We start from the raw sequence: 19,596 nt of genomic DNA on the forward strand, positions 1-19,596 counted from the left end.
TCACACTCAGGCCAAAGACTGTTTTCTGGGCAGCCAAAGTGCATGATGGGTTTGTGACGCAGCACGCAATGGCATTCAAACAGTGAAAGGGGGGGGTGTTTTCCCCTCCCTTGAACTGTGTCGGGTTATTCGTCTTTTGCTGCATGGTGCCTTTTATTTTCCTCATGAGACTTAACAACGAATCCCCCAAACATCTATTCCATGAGAATGTTCTACTTCTTGATGTACACAGAGATGTATCCCACTGGAGATGTTTTTTTATTTACACTTTGTTAACCAAATGTGATTTCCATGTTGTAGTGCTTGGATGTTTTATTCACCTGGATTTGTTTCTAGCTTTTCCTTAATAAAAACAACTAAAAAAACATCTGTGTGACTCTCTATAATGGCAAGTGCTTCTGTGTCTCCTTAGGCCACTGCCTTCCAACAGTCTCTTTCATGGCAAGAGGCAGTGACGGAATAAAGAAGAGCTCCTTGAGAGTAGAGTCTCTTATCAGCCTCCAACATCTGGCCAAGAATGATGGGTTCTTGGAATAGCTACTCAAATATCATTGAGTTTGAGCTGCATAATGCTTGTTTAACTGCATCCTTCCTACAATACTAATTCACCCCTCTCATTATGTATCTTTCACCAGAGGAAGCCATTTCTATGATTACTCAATTTAGTTCCTCAGCAGGGTAGGATTGATGTGAGGCGCTGCACTAAATGGTAGGAAAAAGGCAGATATGAAAGGTGAGTCGAGTCAGATGTGAGCAAAGGAAACGCAATGCGATGTGACCAGTTCCATTCGCACATTGCGAGTAAAAGAAATATTGAATTTTACAAACTGTTTAATGTCTTTTTTTTTTTTCTTCCATGAAAAGCAATTTTCTCTCTGAAATTTTCTCCTTAAAAACCTGTCCACTGAGGACGAGTCTTTAATCTGAATTTGTGTCATCAGCATTGATTTAAAACATGTGGCCTTGATGCAATGCGACTTTTCTGATTATTAGCTCTGAGGTAATGTGGACCACATTGGAGAGTTTCTCCAAACACCTGGTTCTGTATCTGCAAGTCCCTGGTTGCCAAACCTCTGAGTTTGACCAGATGTGTCACACTGAGCCAAGTTAAATCTTGTCACAACAGTGTGACGGGGTGTTTCGTTTTCTCTTGTTCATGGGAATTATGCTGAACCTTTTGGCCAGTTGCAGCTTCAGTTTTTTTTTTGGTTTATGTTTTGGCATTTACCCTCCTTTTCTGCCATTCATAAATGCCAAAACCACATGTGCCACGGGACCCACTGTGTAAACCCCCGCTGCCCACCTGGGGAGGGTGAAGACAGCCATGTGCTTTCTCCTTTGCGCACGGCGTCACCAGCTGCTTCTTTTCACCTGACTCCACCAGGAGGCTTTAGTGCCTGTAGAGGTTCAAAGCATTTCCTGCACATCTCAACCCAAATTCACACGGATACCCAGACTCAACCAAAACTATTTATCCACTCTAATGACAACACAGTTGGCCAAAGTGTTGTAGACACACATGACAAATGTCTGACAAAAAGTACGTCACCATTACTAGAATAGTATTTTTGAAAAATTGTGTTTCCCAACCTCGAGAGTCGAGAAATATCTTCATTCTTTTTTTTTGTTATGTGCCCACCAGTGACCTCATTCCCAGAATGTAAACAGTGTCCGCTAACCGGACCAAGTGTCACTGGTAAAATCACAGGTCACATTTCGGATTATTATCTGTTATTAGACTGCAATGGCGCACCCTTTTTGTTCTAAAGGCTTATAAATAAGCAATCATTACATGTTAATCCAAAAACATTCATTGTAATATTAACAATATTGACATGTTAACATAATAATATCAACATTAATACATATGTTATAGTCATAGAGGCTGCCACCAGACAATCAGATTACACCTGTGGAGAGCAGATTATCATGACAATAGGTTTTTATCATGACCCATGCTTGAGAATGAGCTCATCATCATGATAAATATCACATTTAAAAAAAATAAATACACTCTTGGTCACTTGATTCCCATAGAGACAGTGAAGGGGATTTAAAAAAATAAAATAAAATAAATGTTCTATTGTTTAAACGTACAGTATTTGCTCACGTATTGTGAGAGATGAAGATCTTATTGGGTTGCGTTAGGTGGGAGAGGGGGCAATGAATTATTCTTGCTGGTGAAGCTTGCACTGCTCTGAGCTACATCCTGTGAATCATCCCCATCATCATGAGATAAAAAGCAACATCTTTTCATCTATTTTTCAGTCTTTTTATTTCGCCTGCTGGAGTTACACTCCTGTGAGTGTTCTCAAATCCAAAAGGGCATATCATATAATTCCTTTTATTTTTGTGAATTTTCAGACAAAATTGAATTCCAGCAGAGACTTAGGATAGGGTATAATGCGGCATGGCCAACTTCTCTAAATTGGAAATAATGAAGCACAATCATTGCCATTTAATATCAATTATATCTAGGCCTTATCTCAATAATTTGGCTCCCCTTTTAGCAAATAATGTGTTTTTTTTTCCTTCATGAGATCTGTTTGAAATGATCCATGATTAGTCGGGTTCACATTGAGAGCCAGCGTGCACAGTAAATGACCTATTAAATGGCTCCTTTGGTATTCTTCAGTTAATTATTTTGCACAACATCACAGTATCACTGCAGCACAGGTGGCCTCTTATTTCCCCACCTCACATTCAGTGATGACGTGAGTTTGTAGAGATAGCCGAGTCAGAAGTCAGCAGGTCAGCAGCTTGACACTGGTCATTATGACTTCAGCCATTAAGGTCAAGCAGCTGACATCCCATGACTTTGACACAGAGGCTGTGGAGACCGCAGAATCAATGTGATGTCATCCCCAGAGGCCTGGAGAGATGTGGGAACAGAGATCAACTTTGACCCTGTTTGCACTGGAAATCTCTCTCTCTCTCTCCGATGACCAGCTCATTCCACGTCATTTCACTTTATTGACACAATTGATAAACGGCACACCTTCAGACACATGATCCCTGCAATTATGCTGATATTATTCAAACTCGTCAACATGGTTAGTTTAGATTAGTTTTTATGAGTCAAGTGTTTACCTGTTCACCCGTGGAATTAGATTTGTGTCAATATTTTCAAACAACACTTGAAAGCAAACAAAAATGAAACGCACAAAATACACAAATTGCAATCCATTTAATCATTCAAAATGATTGTATTTCATTTGTTTGAAAAATACTCTTTTTGTTTGTGACAATCAGAATTGTTCGCAATTCTGTCCATGGGCGGGCCTTAGGAAGCTGCCTGCTGATTGGCTACTGAGTTTTGGAGTTTCCCACGTCTAGTACTTAATTATAATACTGTATATATATATATATATATATATATAGTATACAAGTACTTATAATAATCGTAAGTATCTAATGTTTGTCAGATTATCTTTGCGATATTACAAACAAGTTCCAGATGGGAAGTGACTCCAAGGCTGTGTACTATTGCACCAAAACTCAGTAGCCAATCAGGAGGCAGCTCCCTAAGGCCCGCCCATGGTCACAATCACAAACAAAAAACCAGGGAGCACAAACACAAAAGAGTTGGAGCAAGGGAAATACCAATCATTGCAAACAAAAAGTGTGTTTTCAAATGAATGATGATTCAGTCGATCAATATTTATTTGCAATTTGTGAATTTTGATGCTGTGGTTCATTTGTTGTTGTTGTTTGATGATATTGACACAAATCTAAATCCATATTCACCTTCCTGTTAACATAGAACACAGCTCAAACTGAATTTACTATAATCCCACTGTAGTTCATGATCAGCTGCACAAAACCTGAACCTCGCAGTTGCCATTTACTCAATATCATCACACGTGCCTCCTAATGCTGGGACATTTAAAGCTGATGAAGCACTTTTCCTATATGTTAAGGCAATTCAGTAAATTGCGTTACCAATGCCTCAACCATTTGCAGTGCAATTAAAACTCAATTTCAATGGCTTTGCTCAGGGTGATGAATGGACCAGTAATCCCTTAATTGTTCGCTCTTAGGCAGAATCATATGAATGATAGATGCCCCATTAAAGACTGAGACGAATGTGGAGGTGCAGATTTTTGTAAAATAGAATCACTATCTTATAACATCAATGGTCCAGTGTGAAGTAATTAGTGACATCCAATGGTGAGGCTGTATATTATTACACATGTAGTATACTCCTTCCTTTCTGAAGCGTGTTAGGATGTCCTTTATGTCTTTGTTTGTGTAGAAAGCACACTCTGGATAGCTGCTGTTGAGTCATAGATGCCAGCCTTTGTAAAGGCTTATTCTCAGACTTTTAGAAAGAAAAAAAGAAGATCATTTTAAAATGATTGTACACTTTATGCTATTTAAACGCTTGACATTTCAATATCCTTGTCATTTCAGGTGAAGTAGATAGAAAATGCAATGCACCAATGCACTACAGTTATTTCGTGGGGATTTTCAGCACCATAGACAGCTCTTTTGACTCTTTCTTTCCCTGCTCTTGCTTTGGCATTGTGCGAGTGTGTGTGTGTGTGTGTGTGTGTGTGTGTGTGTGTGCGTGCATGTTTTTGTTTTTTTCTTTCTGTCACTAACACTTTGAGCTGGATCAAGGAGACAGAGTGAGTGAGGAAGGACCCATGGCTCGTAGAGACACACACTTTTGCTGGAAGTGGACATGCGGGTTATGCACATGCTACTGTCCACCTGAGACTGCAGTGGTGTCTCAATGTTGACCAGTGAGGACTAATAATGACAAGTACTTGTCACTTGTCATAATCTGACGGGCTTGGTTTCTTTCTTTTCTTTTCTTTTTTTAAAATTTAATGTCAGATCAAGTTTGACCAACACTGGCCCGCACAGCGACTGCTCCAATAGGAGTTTAGATTAGTCTTCCCCGGCCCTCCCCCTCCATCCCTCCCTCTCGCTCTCTCTCTCGCTCTCTCTCTCTCTCTCTCTTTCTTAGTTGCAAAAAAAAATCTCTGCAGCTGGGCTGCACCTCAATGAACCTAATTGGTGCGCTGTGAGCGACCATCATCTATCCACTGGATTTCCATTTTGCCCGGCTCTCATCCCGAACATATGAATCTGCTCAGACAGACGCTTTTAAGGAGTTGAACAGATAGGTCGGAGAGAAAATGGCACAGCGCGTGGTTCTGTTTCTCCTGTGGCTCTGTGACAGATCATTCGCAGGATTCCCTAATCAGATTAATATCGGTAAGTGTGTTTGTTGTAAAGGGCTGCAGATGGTTGTGTTGTGTTAAGTGTGTGTGTGTGTGTGTGTATGAAGGAATCAAATGCAACATTGCAATTTTGCATCGGGGAGATGTGCTGGTGAGAGCGCGGAGCTCTGCGCAGTCCTCGAGCCTGTAACTTGATTATGCTACAAGCCCAAAGCCGCTGGGTGATGAAAAGTAGATAAAAGCTGCATGTGTCGCATGTGGAAATGAATGGAGTGAATGAATAAGGAGGACAGGAGGCGATCAGCTCGACCTGAAGAGTTACTGACAGGCGCGATTGTCAAAATGCATGATGGGAACAATCTTAAATCGCCGTGGGACGCGTATGTGTATGATGCTCCCACTGAATAAACATGGATTCACGATCCGACACGAGACTTAACCGCATGGAAGCGAACGTGAGCGCGTTGTCTGATCTTGATTGTTTTTTTTTGTTTTTTTTTGTTTTTTTTCCCTTCATCAAGGGGGGCTGTTCATGCGGTCCACGGTGCAGGAGCACAGCGCGTTCAGGTTCGCGGTCCAACTCTACAACACCAACCAAAACACCACTGAAAAGCCTTTCCACCTCAACTACAACGTCGACAACCTGGAGTCGTCCAACAGCTTTTCAGTCACCCATGCGTGTAAGTGTGCTTCTATTTCAGTCCTGTCCAGATCCTCAGCACTTCTGTCCTGAGCAGAATTATTCATGGCAAACTCATATTATGGTCTGTGCTCATATAGGCGCCTCAGCTCAGTCCGGGGGAGGCAGCCTGCAAGTTCACCTCACTTCACTCTGGCTCATCAAGTCTCAGTGGGAATTATGCAAACATTTACGAACAGAATTCATCTAATGCATTGCACAGTGTTACCATGGAATATTCACTGTTTTCTGTCTGTTTTCACAAATGCACAAATTCCACGTGAGAAAATGGGTTCCTTAGACAAACGCTGGTCTCAAGAAGACTATTATACGAAGCTTGTACGAAGGACTCTGCACTGAAGGAGTTTTACACCACATATCATTCACTCAGGATACAAATGAGTGCAGTATAGTGTTTAGATTTTTCCATATCCTATGTTGCATACATTGCACGCTGCAAGTGGTGCACGTAGCTGTTTTGTAGCTGATCTAACGTCCTCTCTCTGCACTCACATTTGGCAGCCGTTTCTGGAAATCAGCAGAAACCGAGTGGACGAAATAGAGTTGAGATTGCCATCCTGGGATGTCATCATAAATGATGGCTTCAGTTTGGCTGAATGGTTGACGCTGGAGCCACATAGCTCTGTGTGACTGCTCCAGTCCGTCTAACCCCTGTGTGGCATGGTCATAATGGCCCCTCTGACTCCATGTGCCAGAGCATCCCTGCCTGCTCCCTCTTCTGACTGTTACCAAGCATCTCCCCCCCAGCATTGCAGAGTCAGCTCATTAGCACCCAGCCCTCATAGCACCTCACAATGCTGTCATTGGGTGAAAGGGGAGAGGAGGGGGGGGGTGGAATCCATAGCTCTCTAACCAATGCCAGCAAATGAGTAAGGCTTAGACCTGCAGAGGAGGTGCGTCTGAGCAGTGAGCGAGTCGAAGCAGAGCATCATATCACAAGAAGCAGAGCTGCAGGAGCGCTAACGAAGGTATCCTCAAGAAACAATAAGCAAATGAGAGAGAGAGAATAAATAATAGATATAGTCCTGTGCAATTTCACGCATGTTGAGGAGGAAGGGAACCATACGAGAAAAAGGCTTGATATTAGAATCTAATTAAATTCAGGGGCAGAGAGAGCTTTAGTGAGAGGAAGGGGCTCCTGTGGGAGCCATGGCCCCGTTTCTTGTTTCTTTCTGCCAAGTCTCAGCGTCTCCGTCAAGAGCACTGTCTCAGGACTGCATTGAAGTTCCGAGACAAGAAAACTATTAAACCTTTAATGATGCAAAGAAATCGGTGCTTAGAGAAAATGGGCAATTTAACGATGTTAAAAGAGGAGGGGAATTTGTCAAATGTCTGGTGCATATGAATGATCGGCCCGGTGCTTAACCTGCAGCATTAGCTCCCAGAGAAGAATCAAACCAATTACATAACAGGTCCTCTACGTGAATATAGAACAGTTTGGTAAATAATCAGTCACTTCAGAGCTTTGAAAGCAGTCTAGGATGGAGTATTATTTTAAAATCTGATTTGTACGATACATAATCTGAGACTTTTTTGAAGGTGGTACCCTGTGGCAGACGGCACAGCTCACGCTGAGCTCACAATCCTCCACAAGCACCTCAAATTGTCTCCAATGTCATGAACAAAATAGAGATGGTGGCTATTAAATATCGTTTATCTGCTGGGGCCGCTTGTAAGTGAGGACCTCCTGCATTCAGCGCCTTCATATTTTTCCAGCGCCGATGTTTGTCCTGTAAGCTGTCACAGTTATTTAGTGGACATGCGGATTCCCTTTGTCATCGATAGCCTGTGTAGATGACTCAGACCTTTGAGAGCAACAGCACACACATTTGTGATTGGACAATGTGAAACAGGGGGGGGGGATTTACAGAATTGGCACTTGTGTCGGTTTTGGGTAGTGGAGCTATTTTGAGGCAAGTCTCATTGGTTTGATTGAGATGAGATGTGGCTGCCTTAGACCTGGAAGGGTCGTTGAAGTGACAGCTGTTTTTATTATACTGTTTGGTCTGGACTCCTCCTTCCATGCAGCTGATGTTTTTGGCTTGGTGTGTATTCTCGCTTTACTCTGGGACGGAGTCCTCTCCTCTGATTCATCATGTACATCACTCCTCCCCCCTTGTAAGCGCGTGTGAAGCAAGTCCAGAGATTCTCCTCTTCACACGTTGTAAATGTTAATTACAACTGTGGAGTGAAGACCACGACTCGCCAGTGTCTTTCAGGCGTGTTAAAATAATAACTGCTCCATGACGCACTGGTACCATAGTTAGCAGAACTCCTTCTAAAAAGCTGTTGTGATATAAAAAAAAAAGCCCTCAGCGAGCTCACCTGTTCACTCGTGAGTAACTGCACCTGCTCTTACACGACTGCCTTTGCTTTGCTTGCTCGCTGAAATGGCAGAGTCACGAACATGTGGATGCAAAAACAGACTTCTGCTGGTGTAGTGGGGACCGAAGTAGGATAACATCACTTCCCTACATGTTTGATGTTGGAGCATTTACATTTATATTCTACACAAATACTGACGAGCGGCGACGTTCGCCTGCTCATAATAATTGTATGTATACTGTATATATGTGTGTGTGTGTTCAGTGGACATGCCCTCGTGTTTCATACTGGAGAATGTTGCTGAAATTTACATCATTTCAAATTTCTTTTAAACACTTAGCAGCAGTTTTTAATCATTCAAATTTGGCAAGCTGGTTCAAATTGTCCTGTGGGGTGAATGAGTCCAAGGAGATATTTTTTTTTTATTGCTTTCCATGTACTTTAAAGTCTTATAATGGAGGGAGAGAAAGAAGACAATGTGGCATACAGGACATTCAAATAAGACTCGCTAGGGTTTATCTTCATTTACATAGGTTTAATGTATAATTAAGGCACAGACGGCCGTCAGAATAATTCCTTTCAAGGTGGTCGAAAAGCCTCATGCTATTAATTGAATTAGTGACCAGCAGCAAAACAACGTGTGGCTTCACTAATCCTTGAGGCTTGGCTTTGTACTTTGTTGTTGCTTTGAAGTGACATCAGAATTTTTTGAAATGTGTAATTACCAGTACTGGGCCGATAATGGCGGGAAGCTGGGAGTCGGGTTCACTCACGGAGGAGTAGTTCAAAGCAAAGGCTACTGGTCTGAACAAAGCAGCGCGGGCAGCGTTAATGTTCCTCACGTAATGACACCACCTTCCCTTTTTTCTTCTGTTTACTCTTCCTCTTCTTTTTCCTTCACCTGAGGCAAAAGCCCCCGCTGCCCTGCCTCCACCTCCCTGTTCAATGCTATTTATTAGATCACTGGCCTTGATTTTTTTATAAAGGCAGATTCTGCAAAGCTTGGCTTTTGAATCTCGTCTCCGTGTTCCTCATTTCTCATTCTGTCATTAGGCTAATGGTCTGTGTCCTCTCTGCCAGCCTTTTTACATGTGCCTAGCCCGTCTTTTATTGAATCCTTCAGGTCCTTAAACCCCTGGCATAAGCAGATGCTTCTTTGGCTGCACCTCCAACCCACCTTCTCCTACTGCAGTTAGATACTATATTCGAAAACGGCCTTGTACCAAGAGTATGGAATTACATTTGCTGAGAAAGAAGAGAGGCAACAGAGAAAAGCAGAGTGACTGGAAGGATCAGTGTGTCTCATTGTAAATAGAGGGCAGATGAAGGAAAAAACCCAACATTCTGGGAAACACTCATTGTGCTTTCTACAAAGGTATGAATCAGAACATTAGTACCACTTTCTGTGTATAGTGCTCAGCTGGAACAACAGCAAACTCTTGTCTTTCTTTAGTTTTCTAATTGTTGAATCATAGTCAAGCCAGTTTCCCTTTGTTTTCAGTGTTTTGTGTTAAGCAAAGATAGATCGAGTCACATGACGTTACGACATACTGTAGACGAGGGCGGTATTAATTGTTCAACTCGTGGCAAATCATTTTTCAAAGAAAAGCGGTTTTTCCTCTAAAAGCCTTTTTTTAGCGCCACGTTCATTGTGACACTCCTCAAAATGGTTTTGTGTTCGCGGAGCTTTTTTTTTTTTTCATTCACTGCTGACTGTCGAGTTGTGGTCAATGAGAACCACTTAAGAAGTGAGTGTGGGTAAATGTGTCGTTATCTGTCATAGCTCTCAGTTTCTGGACTGAAACACAGCCCCGGAGTCGGCAGGGTTTTTTGTGGTGACGACTGCAGGCAACACCGAGGCAAAATGCACGCAGGTCGTGTGCATTTACTGTAGCCTCCGCAATTATGATGATCATTCCAGTAGCCCAGTTACAATGCTACAGTGCTAACGAAACGTGAGCAATTACACTGACAATATGAAGCTAATCCACGCTGTCATCTTCAAACAAAGATAAAAGCACCTTTAATGCGATATTTCTTTCAACAATTTAGAAAAAATATAGTTAAGACATTCCGTTGCAAATTGCCGTTATTAGAGAGAAACAAACATTTTTGCAGTCATTTCATAAATATCAAAAGGCATTTCCCATTAACTAAGATTTATTAAGAGTTGTTTGTACATTGTCTGTACATGTATTATATACAACTACTGCAGCTAAAATATCAAAATATCAGCTTTATTTTTTTACATTTGGAGATCTCCAAAGTACTTTATAATGACTTTGACCCACTTATCGTCCCAAACGCTCCATAATTAGTCAACCATTTGTCCAGACACGACACATTCTTAGAAGCCGCTTCTTCAGTGACCTTCACACTCTCTCAGGCAATTCCAGCTTTACAAATGTTGCCCAAAAAACACCGGAGTCTCTTTACACTGGCGGCCTACTCTCTGACTGAGCATATGTGGCAAATGCCATATGTTGTGACGATGGAAAAACAAGCCCTTGTGCAAACTTCACATGTATTATCGTGCTTGTGTGAATGGCCGGTAAACACGGCAACGGGGAGACGTGTTTTCGCCTCGCGTGTCCTGTCAGAGGCCGGCTATGATCGAGAGAAGCTCCTCAGGTGATGGCGGTATAGTGCCACACTTACTGTCCTCACAAGGATGTAACTCAGCTTGAAAGGTGTGAGCAGCGAAACATGGAACGGGGCGCTTGGAGAGAGAAGAGAAGGGGAACAAAGTGGTGGGTGGACGGAGATAGAAAGCAAGAGGAAAACACATTTGATTAAATAATGTTTGTGTGCGTGTGTGTGTGCCAAAGAGAGAGGGAGAGACTTCATCTTCAGGCTATGGGGGTTGGACTGGGACATGCCTTTATCGTCCAGCTGTGCTGGAGTCACAGATGGAGGTTTGTGTATGGATGCACATGCTCATGTGTTCACATATGCACAGAGCCACACAGAGACACAGGCCTGTGCAGTCACACGTTCACAGACCAACGCATTCCATCTCCCTCCTCACATGTGACCACGACTAAATTTCACTGCTAAGAGCTCCTGTGACGCCATTCATCGTTCATCCCTAAGTAAACGTCATGGTGAAAATATCGCTAACCCATCCCTGCATCTCATGTGCAGAAAATCGCTAATGTCATTTCGGAAGATGTCTTTTTTTTGAAAGATATGCCAGCCAGGAGTGAGGGAAAAAAAGAGAGAAGTGTATCATGTTATTGGGTAAGCACCATGACGGCACAAAACACTCAGAGCCTCCCAACAGTAACACCGCGGTGGGATTTTTGAGGCCAGCAAGCCAGTTTGTCTCCCGAGGAAGACTGAGGTGGCTGCGCGTGAACCTCTGGCAGAGGAGTGTTACAGTAACAGCTCTGGGTGAAGTTACACGCTGTGGGAGCTGCAGGTCTCTGAGAGGGGAGAGGGGCAACAGCAGCGGGGGGGGGTGGGGGTAGGAGGACTGACAGCACAGCTCACATGACATGGAGCATCGATCCTGAATGATCTGGCTGAGATTTGAGTATGCCAGGGATGGTTTAATGCCATTTGAACGATGCCTTTGTTTTGGTCTGATACCAGTAACAATATCCCAAACCGATACGGATGTCAGTCCAAAAGAGTTGTTTTTACGTCTTGAAATTTGCCGAGCCGTTGACAACACATTTTGTGCTGATGCATTTACAACCTAGTTGTGGGGGGACAAAAAAAGAAAAAGTTTCAGCTGTAACAAATATTCTGCTGCTGCTTCGAGAAAGAAGAAATAAACAGCCCACATTTTCACAGTCTGTGCTTATAGTGAAGCATTTATGTGACAATAGTTATGGATTGTATGGAACTTGTGTTTTCTTTTTTTTCAATAATCTGACCAGCATTGCACCAATACCGATACTGAACACTTCAATGAACGTGTCAGAATTTAAATACAACTAACATTGACTGATACTGCAAGTGTTGCTACATTACAGCACGACAGGCCTTGTTTGCTGTGGTCTCATGAGGTTAAAGCAGTCTCATACAGCAAGTTAAAAACTGGACAAAATCCAAAGGGCAAACCGCTTAAGGGAAAATGAATCTGACCTTATTTGTTTGTCATTTTCATTATTATTATTATTATTATTTATTCTCAGGGATATTGGTGAAGTTATAATGAGATTCAGAATTGAAAACACACTCCCAAGGCAGATTCAACCCAATGAATTTTTAATCAGAATATCAAAAGATACTTTTAAACCCAACCTGAGGAGAAGTGTTGCTGTCAGAGTGTTATTTGTCTTGGAATCAATGATGCTGGCAGATGTTGTTTGATAAAACAACAGCTTTCCTCCCTCGCTGCTGTTGTTTCTCCAAATCTCCATATATCTTTCACAAACACTGGGCACTTGGCCATTTCAACGGCTACGGAATATAAAATAAAAAAAAAGAAAAACACATAGTGAAGGGAGAGATTTCTCATACGGATGCTCAGTAAATCAAACCATGGATACACACTACCTTAAGAAAATCTTTATGCAGACAGTAACCCATCATTTGTGGTGTGTTCAGAGCCACTGTGGGGGTATGTTGGGCTATCTGGCTTCTCTATTGATTTCTTTTATCTATTTGCTCAATTTTCTGGGGCAAATGTGATAAATTACAAGTGAGAGATGGGACTGAGGTGAAATCATTATGGACGGACTGTCATGGCAACCTGAGGACATCATCACCCGACAATTCATTGTGATGCGTAGATGATGACTCAGCTTTTTAAAAAAAAAAAATGATTTAATAATAATTCATAGCGTGGTATTTCTGGACTCTATCAGTGGACATATGGGATTGCTCATAAACCTTTAACATTTTGATAGAGTTTGGTCGGCGATAAAATGTCCACATCTGTAAAAACAACCCATGCCGCGGCTGAGTTGTAAAAACGCGGTTGTGCCCCATAATTATTAAGTAGAATACATTTAAGAACAATTGGTGAGACGCAGACGCAAGCTTTATGAGAAAAGCCATGAATGCAAGGCTTAGATTTTTTGGTTTTCTTCCTTCAGCAGACATGATGTAATATGACAGCCCATCTAGCCCTTATATGCTCCACACATCTGTTTATCACTGCTCAAATAATAGGGTGGTCTCTGAGCTATAAGTCAACAGTGACAGGCTAAGTATGTGTTCCCTTATTGAAGATGATATCAGCATCGCATTGTGAGGAATAAAAAGAGCTGGCTGACTATATATAAAGCAGTGGCAAACGCATATATGCAGAGGTACACACGACGCCTTGGTGGAGCACTTAACATATTTGCTGTTGTGCAAGAAGGAAAAAAACTGATTATGATAAGGAAAAACCCTGTGCATGTGCTGGATTCTCAGTGAAATGAAGCGGCGGGCCAAGCTGATATTGTCAACTATTCATCTCAGGTGCGTCAGGGACATGTGTGCCAGCAGCCCAGCGTCATGTAATGGGCTGCTTTCCATTTAGGTTTGTCAGTGAGCAAAATCTCTCAAGGCGAGCACAGATTATTCTTCTTTTCAACATGTTTGTCCTCACGCACTGACTGTGAAAAGGCAAAGATGGAGGCGGCAAAGACGAAGAAAGGAAACTCGTCTGTAAAGATCTCTGACATTGCAGTCAGCTTTACTTCTTCTACCCTTCCTCTGTCTTTCTCATCTCTCTCTTCATATATATATATATCTATATATATATATATATATATTTATTTATATATATATATATATATATATATATATATATATATATATATATATATATATATATATATATATATATATATATATATAATTTCTCGCACAAAGCCCATCATAGCTATGTCCCTGCAGCCATTGCGGTCACACTCAGCTGACTATTGGCCATTCACTTCTCTCCTCTACAATAGCCATAATCACTGAATCAGTAATCCTCTACTTCAGCTGAAATAGCACATCATGCCTCAGCGGACGTTGCAGCATCGGTATGTCTACACCGGGTCCAAATGAAAAAAGAACCTCTGTATCTCCCTCAATAGACGCTACTGACTACGTTGTCCTAACCAAGGTCACAGGGCTTGTGAAAGGAAACACTTCTGAGCCTTCGATTATCTACAAGTAAAGCATTGATTGGCACATATTTCCTGTCTAATTTGGACTGAATTATCAGCTGTTATTGTTTCGCTTTCCCTCTTCGTTTGTGCAGTGGAGTATGATTTATTTTGCAGAGGACTGGCAAAAAAAAAAAGAAAAGAAGAGGACATACAGTATAGTGTTGTGATGAATACAAAACACCAACAGGGAGTGTCACGATGTACTCTTCCAAATAGTAAATACTGGATCACAGTGCAAAGGGGCTTCCAGCTTCCATCACTCCATCTGCCGTCTGAGCAGACTGATCCGCACGTTTCTGGCCCGCTTCAAAAGAGGCAGCCGCTGACGCAGGGCCCTGCCAACGCTTCATGTCTGTGCAGAAACAAGGGCTCCATCATAATTGATTGCTTGTGACAGTTCACAGTCGCCAGGCCAGTGAAGCATCATAACCTTGTGAAACTAGTGTATGGGCAGTCTAGCATACAGACCGAAGGAGAGGAGGAGGAAAAAAAAAGAAGAGATTAGCATATTCCTTGCAGTGATGCAGAGATGCAAATAAGACATGTCCTGCCACAGCTTATAACGAAAGCGTAATGCATGGCAACACCTCTGGGGACGGGGCAAATTTATTGACAATTACGTCAACTGTGATTGCAGTTGGAGAGTGAAGACCTCAGCGATGTCAGAGCACGGTCGGCTGATGACATGTTGGAACTGTTGAACCGCTCGTGACACTGAAACAGAAATATCTCGCCAAAACTAGGTCCACTTAAATCGCTTCAGTTTTGTTGTCACCGTAACGCATGTTGTTAATCCACAGTCGGTGAACGCATGAAACGTGCATGAACGCCATCAAGAGCAGATTATCGAATGGCCAGAAGTAATACGTGCTGGGAATGATTTGGAGAGTGAGTCAAAAGGTCTGTAACAGCAGAGACGACAGGTGTTTGACATAATACGCATACTCGTACATGCTTGAACTTACTGAATTTGTGAATGTGGTGCAGTGGCACACATTTGTGTTGTTGGAAATGAGTGTTTTCCTGAGCCTGTCCTCCTCTGACTCCCTCTGCGTTCTGGTCCGTTGCTGCCTGCATCTGTCGCAGATATTTAGTGCAGTGGTTTTACCTCAGACAGCAACATGATAGTGACGAGTGTCCACTCTGTGGCTGCTATGGGGGCTGAAGTGTCCCCAGAAGTACGCTACTGAGAGGAAAAAGTTAAACTTAAAGGGCCTCAGTCATCTGAGGAGAGCGATCCCTGTTTACAGTAAATGTGAAATTATATGGAGGTAAGTGTTCTTATCATTTTCTAAGCTTTCCAAATTTTAATTTTAGTGAATACATTTGATATATTCAAGTGCTATAGTCGGATAAACTGATGGTGTCATATCAGAACACACTGGACTTAGATGGGAAAGGAGTTGGTATGAAATCTTAGCCATAAAGTGTGCCAAATCTTATTTTGCTGCAAAGTGTATTTTCCACTGAAAGTGCAGTTATGGCTCTGCCCCTTTGCATTTAGATAGAGATTTTGCCCAAATTCGTTGCCTGTGGGCGCTGTAGTGATGCATGCCTATAATGAGTTTGGTTGTGGGCAACAATAAAGCTCCAGGCTTCTTTGATTTGTTGTCCTTTCATTTTGGGAAAAGTGTTCCAAGATGTTTTTATTGGTGTAAAAGAGAAATCAATTTAAATAGAACACAGTGGCGTGGTCTCACTTTACATGCTTCCTACCGTGGTTCCCCTGTCCATAGTGCTCACTATCCCCATGAGTGAGAATGAAGTGAACACGATGTGCTTACTCAACCATGCTCCTCCTCTGTTTCTCCCCCCAATGGTTAATTCGGAGAATGCTGTTGTGTGGCTCTTGCCATTTCACACATGGCTACGTAAGACCTGTGGGTGGTTGCTCCCATGCTGCTGTTAATGTTTGTGTGTCCATGCATGACTGTGCGATGAAATATTGAAGTGTTCTATCATCGACCATTGGCTGGCCACTGGCACAGTTCCTGTCCCTTAATTTTATTTTCCTGCCTTCTTTATCTCAGTGGCATGGTTTTATTTTCCACGGTGTGGTGTGCAGATCAGGAAGGCAAACCTCATCTGGACCCATGACAGAGCTAATCCATCGCAGCTGCAGAATGAAAAGGCCGTTTTGGAGTGATTCCATTTGAAAGGCCTCAATAGAAAGCTTCTCTCAGATGCTGGTGCCCTTTGCAGCCTGCAACCGCCAGAATATGATGACAAAGGACTTGGAAGATTTCAGTGGCTTAGCTATGTTTATGAGAGAAGGGAGTCGTGGAAGAGAGTGGCACGGAGTTTCTGTGTGCATGTGTGTGTGTGTGATGTGAACTCGACTGCCGTTAGATACAGTGCCTTTCACTTTATCTCTACTACCTGCTATGCCGAACTGATGAGAGCTAAATGTTGTCTGTGCATGTGTTTTTGGGGGATCGAGCTGAACACGTTCAACACCAGACCGATGGCTGTGGAATGGAAAGTGGCCAAATGCACGTTCACATTAACTTACCATTAAAATAAAACGTACATGATGTGTGGTTAAGGGAAAATGAAACTCAGCTCTTTGCTGTCTAAACCGTTGGGGCTTGTCCCCCAAAATAATTGATTCTTTCTTTGAGAAATTGTATTGTTAAACTCCTGTTTGATGTTGGTAGAACGTGCGTATTGTGTGTGTGTTTGATTGAGTGAAAAAGAGCAGGGAGATGAATGAAACCATACATTGCATTTTTAAATAGACAGAACCTTGAACACCTGTTACACACACACAAAAAAAATCAAAGGGAAAAAATCCCCAGTGACAGAACAAACGAGAACTTAACTTCTCTTTTTATCTTGTGCGCACAATAAGTGGAACAACATTATTACATCGCGACACACTAACGGGTGCTGTAACGCAGAGTTAGTGCGTGTTTTGAGCAGTCCTTACTGCGACAGTCATGTTTGTATGAATGTGTGTGTGTGTGCGTGTGCATCGTCACAGATAAAGAGGCATCACAATGTTGAGTTCAGTTCTGACTCCCTCACCAGTTAGTCCACCATGTGTCGTGTTTGACGGGCCGCCATGATGAAATGAGGTGTGTCCGTGGGGAGCATGGACAGTGAGACAGTGAGAGTGTCCTTTTAGATTTGAACAGCCATGGCTTCCTGCTACGCTCAAATCAACCAAACTTTCTGTGTTTGGTTGATCGCCATTTCTCTCAAAGAAACTGATGTCCTGTAGGCGGCACTACGATCTCTGTAGAACTTTCTAGCAGGCAAAGCTATTTGTCTTTCATTCTATTTATCTGTTCATTGTTGTAATTGGTATCAAAGCACCGTTGCCTTTAAAGTGCCTTTAAGGTGCATCGTCAAAGCCATGTTTTGTTATCTATCGCCTTCGTATGCGCCTTGGTAGATCTATCTATCATCAGAACCTGTACGACTTGTCGGTTTTACAACCTAACTTCTAACTGACTAATGTCTAACTAACTGGTTAGTAGCTAACAAGATGCTGTCTAACTAACTAACTTCAGAAAGACAGTCGAGTTGTGCCCGCCGTACTTGTTCTGGTTACCCTTTCCAGAAGGGAGCATTGAGCTGGAAAGACCAGCCAGCAGAAATCTGGATAATCTCTCTGCCTCTCTCCGATCGTCAACATGCTCTAATCCAGGGGTGTCAAACATACGGCACGGGGGCCAGAACCGGCCCGCCAGAGGGTCCAATCCGGCCCACAAGATGAATTTGTTAAAATTTCACACTAACCTAAACGTAATGTCAAATGCTCCAGATACCCGTGACTAAATGTTTGTGCCTTTATAGATCAGTGTGCTGTGTAAATAGTAAATTTAGGCATGATATTTTTGAAATTGCACTTATATTTCTCAAGATATTTCATTAAATGTAAAACAAAGGAGAAAAAACAAAGGGGTTCTTGTTGTTCATTATGTTATTATGCTATTATTTTACTATTTTTACTGGTCCGGCCCCCTTGAGATCAAATTGTGCTGTATGTGGGCCCCTGAACAAAAATGAGTTTGACACCCCTGCTCTAATCCTTCACAATCTAATTTCCTCGTATCACCCACCTTTACTAAAGGGACAGTTGCACTTAGTCAAATCCCTTTCTGTGATATGTCAAGGGCACAGAGAAGTCACAATTGTTGTGCTCCCACTTCTACTCCGACTATAATGAACGAGTCCCGTTCCTAAAGTGGAAGTGGATAGACTTTGGGTATGCTGCAAAAGTCTGTGAACATTTCACTCCCAATTTGAGGGCCTTTTCCCAGAGTAAAGCATATACTGTAGCACGTAGCAGTAAAGCATGCCCCATAGGACATTCTGTTATTAGCTGGCATACAGGGGAGTTGTGCACGTTCCCTGTTGCAGTTTTGTAGCAGTCATGCTTCTTGTGTCATTATTTTCAACATTACAGGTGCAACACACATGTGTTTATTTATCATCAAAGCTTGTATGACTTGTTGGAGTAGTGACAAGATGAAACAAAAAGATTGGGCTCATGAGATCAAGACGAGTGTCTGACGGGAACTCATTCCCAGAATGTAAACAGTGTCCGCCATCTTTGCTAACAGTTAGGCTAACAGGACCAAGTGTCACTGGTGGGCACGTAACGAAGACAAGAATAAAGATGTTTCTCAACTCAAAAACACTAGCCCTATTCTAGTAATACAGAGCTAAGTATTCCTTTAACACTGACTTTAAGTAAACATGAAAAGTATTCTTTCACTGTAGCATTGTAAAAGGTTTTGGCCTAAACTCAATTGACTGGCTTCTCTCCAGACATTATAACTGTATCAGCTACAGCAGGGTTGGGCAACATATCCTTGTTTTCTTTTTTGTCTATATTTGCAATAGCTTTATGTAGCTCTCCACAGACCCTGAGCATCATCTCATTTTATGTCTCAGCATATCAGACATACTCCCCTTGCTCCGACACTTCACGTGACGGGCCGAATAAATCTAGTTTGCAGGCCAAAATCTTGCCTGGGGTCCATATACTTCCCACATTATCCGTAATGCTGTGGATCAGCAGATAAGGGAGGGGAAGAATAATTTTTAAATAAACATAGCAAGACAAATTGTTACTGGAGGAGAAATCCTGTAATAGTTTGATCATGCAGGATCTTGTGTCACACCCCTAATGGCTTGTATTTGATTGTCTAAATGTGGTTCTTATTGTTCTTGAACCCATGTTGAGAGATGGTGTTTCGTGCTCTGCCTCATGTTCATCCATTGACCAGAGCCATGAACATGTCATTTAATCTAGTAAACCGTTTTATGT

At 42.2% G+C, this 19,596-nt stretch overlaps 1 protein-coding gene across 3 annotated transcripts in view; it reads left to right on the forward strand.

The window, feature by feature from the left end:
• Positions 1-4,987: 4,987 nt before the first annotated feature.
• LOC122778223 (glutamate receptor 3) overlaps positions 4,988-19,596 on the forward strand; it is an 80,296-nt gene continuing 65,687 nt past the window's right edge. For all 3 annotated transcript variants that reach the window (XM_044039861.1, XM_044039862.1, XM_044039863.1), the window contains exons 1-2: positions 4,988-5,226; positions 5,714-5,872. In XM_044039861.1, coding sequence (XP_043895796.1) covers positions 5,148-5,226; positions 5,714-5,872 — 238 coding nt within the window. In that variant the 5' untranslated portion in view covers positions 4,988-5,147. The remainder of the gene's footprint in view (positions 5,227-5,713; positions 5,873-19,596) is intronic.

Source organism: Solea senegalensis, linkage group LG12, assembly GCF_019176455.1.
Source record: "Solea senegalensis isolate Sse05_10M linkage group LG12, IFAPA_SoseM_1, whole genome shotgun sequence".
Classification (NCBI taxonomy): domain Eukaryota; kingdom Metazoa; phylum Chordata; class Actinopteri; order Pleuronectiformes; family Soleidae; genus Solea; species Solea senegalensis.